General features: G+C 39.1%; 1 protein-coding gene across 1 annotated transcript; it reads left to right on the top strand.

Annotated features, from left to right (window-relative positions):
* The first annotated feature begins 2018 nt into the window (after positions 1 to 2018).
* On the top strand, positions 2019 to 8984 carry LOC145207073 (uncharacterized). Its single transcript, XM_080078572.1, has 6 exons — positions 2019 to 2353; positions 3309 to 3388; positions 4192 to 4366; positions 5970 to 6732; positions 7355 to 7551; positions 7958 to 8984. Exons 2-6 carry the CDS (start codon positions 3331 to 3333, stop codon positions 8796 to 8798), a joined length of 2034 nt encoding a protein of 677 aa, XP_079934698.1. The 5' UTR covers positions 2019 to 2353; positions 3309 to 3330; the 3' UTR covers positions 8799 to 8984.
* Positions 8985 to 11485: the final 2501 nt, after the last annotated feature.

The following is an 11485-nucleotide window of genomic DNA, read 5'->3' as shown; positions in this document are numbered from 1 at the left end:
AAAGTTTATAAAGTGGCGGCCGTGCATTTTTTTTTGTAAAAACTGAAATGAATTAACTTGTTGAAAATATCAGTTGTAAACATGTCAAATTTTTTTTTTTAAACAATCCCGAATTTGGCCCGAAACATTATAAAATTGCGGCACAAATGAGGGCAAATGAAAAATCAGATCCCAAACGAGCCCATTTTATTCACACTTAAGCCTGAACACGAAAAGCCCGATCCATTTACAACACTGAATTCTATCAACATTTATGACAAAGAGCTTAAGTTGTCTGTTTTCCTTTAACAAAATCAGGGTTTAAATTGGACCTGACTTAACACTTTGTATTAAACGGTTCGGTCCGGGTTTTGGGTTTGTGTTTTAGGGTTAGGACCGGGTTCGGGAAGCAATTATAGGTCTGTGAAAAATAAAACTTTCTTTTAAGCCGTATCAGTGTTGGTTCAGAGTTGAACGTCGGGAAATATTTCACAAAATAATAGTTGGGCAATTTTAAAACTACCCAGCATTATTATCTGATAATATATCAATGTGAAACAATCTAAGTCCTGTGCGGTAAATTTGAAAGAAAATTGCTACGCTTGCGATAAGTGCAGATTTGTTTTCGCAATGTGACTTGGGCACTGTAATACCCATTGCGTCGGGAGGCATCAGTCGTTTTGCGCGTAACAAATCGCATTGATCTGTTGTGCTTTGTCAGTTAACCGGCTTTCTGGAAAACATCACAGCTCGTTTTCGTCCCGGCAAGATCTTATGTAGCAGATAAACCGCCTCTCGCTCGTTTATAATTGATGACAGCATTTAAACGTTTCAGAAAGGAGCCCTCTCCTGATAACATGTTTTTAACGTCGGGTTTCTGGCTTCACGAGCTGCTACAAAACCCATTAGATCATCTAAGTCCTTGTAGGCTACCACAGACACGGTGGCTTGATACGGTCGAAAAAACAAATATAAAGTATGTAGGCTTTACTCAGTTTTCAATCATTGCAGATATGTAGATTAGGCAGTCATTCCTTGTACAATGTTGTTTGGAAAAAATATGTCATAGTGATTTGCAACTGGAAAATAAATTAGAAGACAGCATTAAACCATTGATTGAAGTAGTTTGTTAAGTGCTTAATTGCTTTTTCAAGCGATTGTTACTAATCAAACAAAAGTCTTTAGGAAATTAGAAACAGCCCTTAACTTACATTAACAACGCAATTGAAAATGTTATATCAGTATAAATTCGATTAACTTGGCCTGAAAATCTAATTCAAAACGGGGTCGTTCCTGATGCGCTAAAACAAAACACAAAAATTTGCAAAAATCTGGGCATTTATTGTAGGGTTGACGTCGATATAGACTGCAAAATAAGGACAAGCGAAAATTGTAATTTTCATACAAAACGAAACAAACGTTTTTGAACAAATCTTTGCATTACCACGAGCTATGATATGACACATGCCATGCATTTTTTGCCAGAAACAATCTGTTCCAGCAACGTGTTGTACGTAGAAAATACTTCGCGCATCTCACGACAGCTCAGGTCTAGATTTACTTTTACTTGTAGCAGGGATTTGATTTGTAATTGTTGAAAATAAGACAAATAAGGACTCAAGTCAGAAACAAGGACATCATTTTTTCAAAGACATTAGCCTTCAAAGTATAGGACAAATCTTAAAAGTAAGGGCGGTATGGCAACACTGCCTATAAGCTACAGCCTTACTAAACCGTTGCCGCCGTGGTGGGATTTTTTTCAAAGGCTGGCAGCTCAGTCTGGCGATCCTTGTTTATTTGCACAAAACTAATTGGGGCAAACGAAAATCGATAATTAATTTGAAGCCGGACAATCTTTTTCCTGTCAGAGAGATCTCGTGGTTGACTCCAGGGCCACGACGAAAACACAAGCCAAAGGGGACTCTATAGCCCGGCTGCGTTTACGTGTCCGCGTCCGACGGTCACTCACCCCTAGGGACCAACTCATAAATTAGTTTTTCGCTTTAGTCGAGAAAGGCATTGATGAATTCTGGGAGAGCGTGTCACAAAGGTGAATCAACGGCCCTAGGTTGAGTTTTAAAGAGCTACTGCTAAGGGTGTTGAGGTTAAAGGTGTGAATTGTTTAATTAAACTGTCGACTGCTATGGCTTGAAATGAAGTTGTTGCATCCATTCAGCATTTATTTAATTTGCACTTATGTAGGCAAGATGACACGCGCCAGTTTTAGCTGCAAAAGGCACTTTGAGCTTGGGAAATACGAAAAAGAGTAGCAGGAACAACTACAGGTTTACTTACTACACGCAAAGTTATTGTTTATGAGGCATAACTGTGGAAGTTTTGAGTTTGAGTTGTATCAGCCCTGTTTTTATGCAAGGTAATACAAATCTAGGTTGAAACATCAGCCCCTAAGCGCTGTAGAAATGTTATTCTCACGACAACAAAGTTTTTCTAAGCAGTGTCAGTTGTCGATGAAAATGTCGACTAAAGTATTGAAATAATTATTAAAACTAACGTACCAGCTTGCGAATAATAATAACAATAAACAACTAATTTTGTAAACAGTTTGAAAAACACTAAAAAAGAAAAAAATGTATTTTTGAAACTGTGGTAAACCCCAAATTTGTCCAACTAAAAGATAAGGTACCAAGAATTATAGCCAGTTCCATTAAAAGTTGTAAATAGAAAAAGAAAAATACAATAATAACAGTGCAAAACCGGTTTGCTGAAATGTAGTAAAACTGCTGAAATGTAGTAAACCATACATTGAAGAAACATCCAATGTATTCTACTAGCGGTTGCGCGCGCTGCCTGTGCAATGATAGAATTGAGTTTGACCGGTCGATGGAAGAAATCAATAGCTACAATCACTTACAATACACTAAACGAGGCAAGGTCCCACGTACTACAGAGCAATGTCAATTATTTTGCTCTAAACCAGTGGTTCTCAACCTTTTATGGATCGCGTACCACCGGACTACTTTTTCTATCGCTGCGTATACCACCTAAACCCTGTTTTAATGGTTAGACCACGACATAAGTCTATTAAATCGACCTGGGCAGCATATTTTTGAAACAAGCACAGTTAGCAATTTCAGAAAATGCTTAAAACACGAGTTTTACCCCCAAATCAGGGCTGATCGGTTGGGTCAGTTGAGATAAAATTTTTAAACTGACTTTAATTAGGTTCAACAGAAAGCTGCACGCGTACCACTAAAAAGCCCCGGAGTATCGCTAGTGGTATGCGTACCACACCCTGAGAACCACTGCTCTAAACTCTTCGGGACCTTGTTCTGGCTTGTGCTGATATTAATTGCTTTGTATTTATATAGAGTCACTAGCGATAGCCAATAAATGAATGAAGATATTACGACGGCTGCTTTGAATACACTGAAAATGGACCACCATCAATGTAAGTGTAATGTACCTGTACGTTTCTATTGTGTGAATACGTGTTACTAATATCATTGTAATGAACCTGTTTCGTGTTAATTTGAGTGCAAGGCTAAATTTGACTTAGGTAAAAACTCGCTTGTTATTATAATTTTGCATTCAATTATTACGGTACAGGACATGTACGTTTTTTGTTTACATATATCTGCTGCGTCCTTCAAATTCAGTTTTTCACATTAATAAACAACGGCGATTTTGCAGTTATTGTCACCCTCTGTTTTCCATCGTCATTATATATTGTATCCATAATTTATTGCGCAGAACGTCGGCGAATATTTGACAGGCATATACACCGGATCGAAATTGCATTGACAACGGGCTATAGCTGGTGGCTTATGCAAGGCGTCGAAGCGAAATAGTCTATTGATCTTGCCGCGAAAACGCAACATGGAAATGCTTTCGCACGCAAAAGCCGCGCGCGCGCAAACGCGATGGAATTTATTTTATTCGCGTCAGTAATACGTCACGAACTTCCTGTTAATGACGTCACAAGAGTTTAATAGTAGAACAGACATGTACGCCATACCAGTCAAGTATGTCACACCTAAATACACGATGACGCTTTCATATGCGTAAACAATCCGATAAACACGTCACACCGATGACGTAACGTATGTCAAACCGATGACGTCACATATTTTAAGCAAAAATGTCGTCTTGTTAAATTAAAATTCAGTCTGTGTGAATTTCGAAAATCGCGTTGCACATTCCTTTGTGACGTCAGGTTAATAACGTCATTGACCTGCAACGTTGATTTTCCAGTGCACGAGGAGCGACCGCTCACCAGTAAGATCCACATCGTCATGACAACGATGATCATCATGACCGGAATGGGAGTTTTGGATGGTTACTTGGTCGAACAGAATTACGGAAGTAGAAAGACTGGAGTGTTTGTGATGCTCCTCATCGGAGATGTGTGTCTGCTTCTGGTTTTGAGGTAAGTGGGACAGATTCTAGGCAGCTATCTGTATGTTCGTATTTACCTGAACGCACTGGTGGGACTCAATTTGTTTGTCAGCCGGTTCTATCACAAAAGTCACATTTTTTAGCCGGTGTTGTTGCAAAAAGTCCATTGACAGTAAACAGTAATGCTAACCGGTTCGCTGATCTCATAAAATTTCGTGAGACGGTTCAATATAACCAAACTAATTTTCTCCAAAACAATTATGAAATCTTTTCCATTCAAAAACATCACAAACCCTTTCTGTAGTCTATGGAAATTGGGCCTATATTATCCATCTAGGCTAGGTCTTGCTACAGGAAGCGCTTTGTACCCACAGCAGTTTCAACATAGTACAAAACTTAAAAGTTGAAATGAGCTATAATGAAACAAACTTTGTAATTTAGCGTATGGCTCTACAAACTTTTGATAGGATTTTTTCCTATTAAAGATAAGTAATAAAACAAACAATTGAAGTAATTTGCTGGCTAAATCGGGCAGTTTTTGTTTAATAAATACAAAGCTTTAAAGAGATTAAAATGCACATAAATTTTAAGAAATTATTGTTTTTTTATTGTCTGGTTACGCCACCAAGAAACATACAAAGTATACAAAACGCGATCATTTTCTTATTTCTAAAAGTCCAGCGGGGTTGCTTTTTAAACTTTATATTGGTAAATACCAGAAGATCAACATGTCTTAAACCTCCATGTTAAAGTTTACAATGTACGTTCGTTAAAACAGCTGTTGTTTAGATATTGAGTTGTCATTGCGCCGGAAATTTTCTGTTACTAGGAACGCACACGTCTGATAAATAATTAAGCAACCAGCGTTTCCCGTTCCGACGTGGCGTGACAATTTGTTTTCTTCCCTAATGCTTTAGCACTAAGCAATCCATTTCATGCCAGACTTACGCATGTTAAAAAGGTGAAATGCCTTCAGGGACGCTTTTTTACGCCCATGTGTCATACAAATGTTCCAATGCTTTTCCTGGGGAATTTTGTTCAATTCCGATAGCATTACATATGCATACGGCTTGACGTTTAACAGGCTTGATGCAAGTACTTTTTAAAGGTGAAAAAGACCACCTGCAGTGGGATTCGAACCATCGGTGGTATAATGTATTTGCACATTAACTTGGGTTATGTTTTGTTTCTAACCACAAGTCGCATTGCAAGACCTCCAATGGATCGATATATTTAAGTCTGTTGTAACACAAGTTGCTGTCCAGCATAACAGCAAATCCGATGCATTTGTCCAAGCAGACTATGAAATGCGTTTTATGGCCGTTTAGTAGGTTATTTTTGTGCATGAGGCTTTCACTTGGCAAGAAAATAAAAAAAATGCATCGACAAGAAATATGTTAACCGCTAGTATAATATTAAGGCCAATATATAAACTATTCCCTACAACTAAACAAGTATAGTACAGGACACACAGGCCCCAAACTGTGTGAAACGTTGTGAGTACGTGTAAATTTTAAAATCGGATAAGACCAAAGTCCTTTATTAAAAAAACAATGGGCCTTAACAGACTAATTAGCTGTACAGATATAAAAAAATGTTGGCTAACGATTTACTAAATCCGCTTACTGTTTTAGGTACGTTGCTCTCTGGGTTGGAACTGAAGTTCGAACAACTAAACGCGGGTGTTCTATGGTCGAGTGGTTCCTTTTTATCTTTGTCCTCGACATTAAGATGTACTTTATCCTGGAGAGCGTACGCAAAGATTGCTCTTCACTCGGATTTATCATTAACAATGCTCCACTAAAAGCAAACACAAATGAAAACATGGTTGAAACCATGGTAACCGGAGAACGAGAGGAAAATCTTGTTCAAGTAAAGGAAGTTGATCCCAACATCCAACTTGACAATCTTATTTACAACGATTGCGAATACTCCTTATCTGCAAAGAAGATGTTGACCCTCTTTCAAGCCATCTTCATAGGAGGACTCTATCTTCTTCTAGTAGGAGCAGACCACCTGAAGAACGTTACTAGCTTCCGGGAGCTGGAGGAAGTCAAGATGCGAGCTTTCTGGGTCGTGGTGGATCTTCTAGACATCCTGGATCTTCAGTCTTCCATGTGGGAAGCGGATCAAGGCGAGCTCCCATACTTGGTGGAGGGTTTCATCTATTTTTACTGCTATATCGTTCTTATCATTCTGCCTCCCCTCTCGCTGGCCGAGATGTGCAAAGATGGAGATGAAGTTCATCCTCCCAAGATGTTGATTTACTTGGTGGGGAGTCTGTGTGTTGTGAACGTGGGATCAAGCGTAATACGACTTGTGCTGCTGTTTCGCCACAACTTTGCTTCAACTTCTTCAATTTTCATTGGCAAAAATTTAATCGGTCTCGGAATGAAGGTAAGTTTATAACCATCATTTTTTCCCTATTTGCAAACATATTTACACAAACGTTTTGTGCGTTTATTTGCATTAATATGAACACAAGGAATTTAAATCCAGGTAAACTAAGGTGTTTTTTTCGTTTAAGGCCATTTTTGTTTGGTAACTTACATAAAAAAGCGATAGTATTTTCATAAGTATTTTCACAGTTAATATACATGGGCTGCATGATTACTTATTTACCAAAAAATACACCAAACTCAATGTGATTGACCTAGTGTTTCAGGCGTAGGCCTACTAAGTATTCAAACTCCAAGACATAAATGCACATGTAGGCAATTCCTACAAGCTCAAACGATCTTTGATGTTGTGATTAATAAATCGGATCACATATAAAACCAGTAGGCGTAAAATTGCTTCTTATGTTTTATTCGGCAAAACAAAATGTATATCACCCTCGTGTCCAAAAAACCCACTTTTCCGACAAGCAAAATTGGCTTAACCAAAGTGGAACGCTTCTTTCAAGACTTTACACAGAAAGGCAAACTTTGTGGTTTTAGATATACATCAGAAACCGGCTAAGTCAGTTCCTACAAATCTGAAAAAATAAAAATAAATTCAAATGCATTATTTTACCCAGGTCACAAAATTAATTCAAATGAGGCTGATTCATACCAACCGTTTGAGGTTCACTTCGGTCAATGGCAATGAACATCACCAAGACGGAGGTAGGTTCGTCGCTAATGGCAACGCGATTGTTCCCCGTGACGTGGATGGCAGGACAGACGAAGACGTACAGAGTAGTTGCACTGGACATGACTGTGACAGACAATTTCAGTAAGTGGCAGTTTTCAATTCATATTTGATTGCAATTTGTGTTTATCTGTGACTTATGCCCAGTTGTAAAATCGCGCAGAACGGCATGACTTTATCAGCATGTGTCTTCCGACAAAGTGCTGAAATGTGACTCCAATAATCTGTAACCAGTGGCACTGATGAGTCAATACAGGTCGAAACGATATCGTAACTTGGGACACTAATCCAACCTTTTGGTTTTAGGTCGGACTACTTTATTTTCCATGCATCTAGTAATTAGGAAATAATAGCGTAAAATTTGGGACACTTTTTCAAACAATTTTCTTAATCAAATTACATTAAAGTAAATTTTTCAAACTCGGTTTATTATTATAAAGTGCAATAATTTAGCATATCAAACTGATTTTTGTAAATATCTTTCCCGCAGGTATGGAACATGGAAAAGTTCTGAAAACACCACAACGGAAACGGGAGTGTTCGATTGCGCCAACGGTTGTGAACATAACAAGCGACGTAGTGCGATGAGCGAAAGTCCCACTGCAGGTCACGTGCTTTCCGACAAGTGCAACGGTGACGTCAGCAAATCTATGACGCGTTTTGACAACGAAAAACTTCGAAGAGTAAAATTCAACGGGCAGCAAATCCGCGGGGTGGTGCTAGCAAACCGAGTGGGATCTACAACTTCCGGGTCAGACGCCGGATCGTGTTGCGGCCGATCCGGGTACCCGCAACACCTGCGTCGAATCGAACGTTTTGAAAACGGATCCGGTTCCTGTCAGGGAGCGCCGAAGAGTCTAGAAGATATCTTCTCACGGACTCGGTCTTCGTCTCCTCCACCTCCACTTTGCTCTCATCCGTCTTCCTACTCCTTAGGACGCAACAGGCATTCCTACGCTCTCAACTTATCTGAGACTTACAGTGAAGCTCCCATGTACGACGAAGCGTGTCTGCAAGCGTCACGGTCGACTGGCAACATGACGTCACTTGGTGCTACGTCACCAGTCGTGACGAACTTCCCTCCGCCCATGGACGTGAGGTTCGATAAATCTATGAGCTGTGGAGGAACGTTACAGTCGCAAGTTAGCGCTGACGAGTCGAACCTGATTGGACGAGAGACTTTGAGTGACAGCGAGCTTTCCGATTTGGCGCCGCCCCCTCCGTCTATGACTCTCATGCAACAAACTGTGCTGGCAAACGGAAATCTAAAGACCAGTTCACTGGCGAGATCGAACTTGAGTGACAGTGATGCCGAAAGTACTTCGGTTTAAAGTAGTGATGCACCGAACCCGCCTAAAAAGGTTCGGGCCGAAACCGAATATTCGGCCACGAGGCCGAATAATTTCGGCCGAATCAGGCCGAACCTAAAATCCCCATTCCTATGGATGTTTTCAACTGAACCTTGTGTCGTTGATGCGAGTGAAGTGAATTATAATAAATCAAAATCCCTTTCACAATGCGGAAGTTTTACTAAACTTGGAATATTTTGTAGACAATGTTTTGTATTTTACAAACACAACAATTAGGTAATTTATTACGTTTCGAACAGGCGAAAATGATAGTTTAGGCATTAATTCCATGCAATCAAAAAGTTCGGTTTCGGCCGAATTTTCAAAAAAAGTTCGGGCCGAAACCGAAACATCGAAAAACAGCGTATTCGGCCGAAATGTTTCGGCCAACCGAAACTTCGGTGCATCACTAGTTTAAAGTATTCATAAACAAGGCCGAGAATGGCGCTAAATTACTCGCAAAAAATCCGCCCGCGAGACCCAGTCGAGCTGCTGGCAAAGATGCTACGGAGGAGAATCTAATGACTCAAAGCCGAAACTTAGGAGCTCCCTGCGTAGTCGACTTCTCGGAAAACTACAACATGCTGCGCTTATGTCGTTAACGTTGCACAAACAATTTCACGTATATAATGAGTTTGGTGAAAGTTGAATCATGTGATTGGTAAAGATTTCAACCGACGACAACGTTTTTGTGTTTTTTTGACATATTTTTTATTCTCCTCTACTGTATGAAACAAAATGTCGGTTGCTGAGTTGTCAATAATGCGTGATTATCATAGGCTTCAAATCGACTATTCTTTTTTCATTTTTCGTTAAATAAGAAATAGTGCAAAAAAGTCCAGTAACTTTGCCAAACAAGTATCATGGTATCGGATAAAATTATGTTGCATAAAAGGTTAGTGATTGATTTTTAGAACCAGTTTGAAACAGGAGTAATCAGGCGAAAACCCACCCAAAACCGTTTTTTTTTTCGATTTTTTGAACCCCCAAACCCGCAAAAATGGGAAAAGCTATAGCCTTACGTTTTTTTTCAAAAATCGGGTCAAAATCTTTTGTTTCCGATTCCGGTTAAACCGGTTTAGAGGTTTGGTAGGAGGCAGAAACCGACTAAAATATATGTATATATTTCAATTTCAAACTGGTTCTGCCGGTTTCTGCTTCCTACCGAACCTCCAAACCGGTTCAAACCGGAATTGAAAACCCAAACTTTTGACTCGATTTTTGAAATAACCCTAAAGCTATAGCTTTTCCCTTTTTTCGATTTCGGAGGGTCAAAAATCAAAGAAAAATCCGGTTTTAGGTGGCCTTTCACCGGAATATTCCAGTTTCAAACTGGTTCTATAGTCGGTTTCTGACTCCTATCGAACCTCTAAACCGGTTTAAACCGGAATCGGAAGCAAACGATTTTTGGCCGATTTTTGAATTTTCGGGGGTCAAAAAATCGATAAAAATTCCGGTTTTAGGTGGCTTTTCGTCGGAATATTTCAGTTTCAAACTGGTTCTAGCCGGTTTCTGCCTTCTACCGAACCTCCATATCGGTTTAAACCGAAATAAATAAATCTCCGTATATTTCTAAAAAAATCCCTGTTTTTGAATTATTTTTTCTTAATTTTAACAATTGTAAGTCAAATTCGTTTTGCAAGAAAAACGAAACCTAAACCTGAGCATGCTCGAAGTATTTTCTACGAACAAGAGTTGCTGGAACAGATTGTTTTTGGCAAAAAAATGCATGGCATGTGTCATATCATGGCTCGTATAAATGCAATGATTTGTTCAAAAACGTTTGTTTCGTTTCGTATGAAAATCTACTTTTTCGGTTGTCCTTATTTGGAGTCCTTGTCGATGGCAACCATGGTTATAACAGATCCCTCTTTTGAAATTCTCTGACCTTTGGTGCCGTGGAGATTTTGCTGAGACAGCTACCGTCAACTTTCAACCAGCAACACACGTGCTCAATAATATCCAATCCAACTCTGTGTTACGCATCTTTTTAAGCCTTGCTTCATTGCTGGCTGCCTGAGTTGACAATTGGCAAGGAATGCATCCTTTTTCTCGAACTACAATTATTATATTTAGGCCTATTACTATTGAACCACTACACACAAATCTGTTCTTAAGTGTAATAAAGGATGTAACGGCCCGAATCGACGTAAAAAGCGACAGGCTTTGATATTCAAACGCTCATCAACAGTGATATTACTATTTGTTTACGTCCCATTGCTCCGGGCCACGCGTTACTGTATTATACACATTTTGATTAAGTGACTGTTATTTTATTCTACTCAATATATTTCTTCTTAAAACCGCGCATACGACATATTTACATGAAAAAAATGGTTGAAATAACAAATGGAGGTGTAATGTTTATAAACTGGTTTAAGAGGTCGAAGGTCATGTCACATGCGTTTGAAAATATTCTTCGAAACAACGCAGGGTCAGAGTTTAAAGGTTATTGATAGCTTGTTTCTTGAAAAGTTATTAGTTTATGTAGCTAACTGTGATTTATATACCAGCTCTAATATACGATTAATTAAACTTTAAACACAACCTACAGTGGAACATATATTGATTGTTTTCTCTTTAAAATTAATCACAGAACATTTTACTTCCCATTTTTTTTCTCGCGCCACATCATCAGAACTTGACACGCTTGAGTGGGCGCAGCCAAT

The sequence above is a fragment of the Phallusia mammillata genome, chromosome 1 (genome assembly GCF_965637545.1).
Source record: "Phallusia mammillata chromosome 1, kaPhaMamm4.hap1.1, whole genome shotgun sequence".
NCBI classification, from domain to species: domain Eukaryota; kingdom Metazoa; phylum Chordata; class Ascidiacea; order Phlebobranchia; family Ascidiidae; genus Phallusia; species Phallusia mammillata.
Note: the sequence above shows the minus strand (reverse complement) of the source record. Positions and strands in the feature narration are given on the sequence as shown.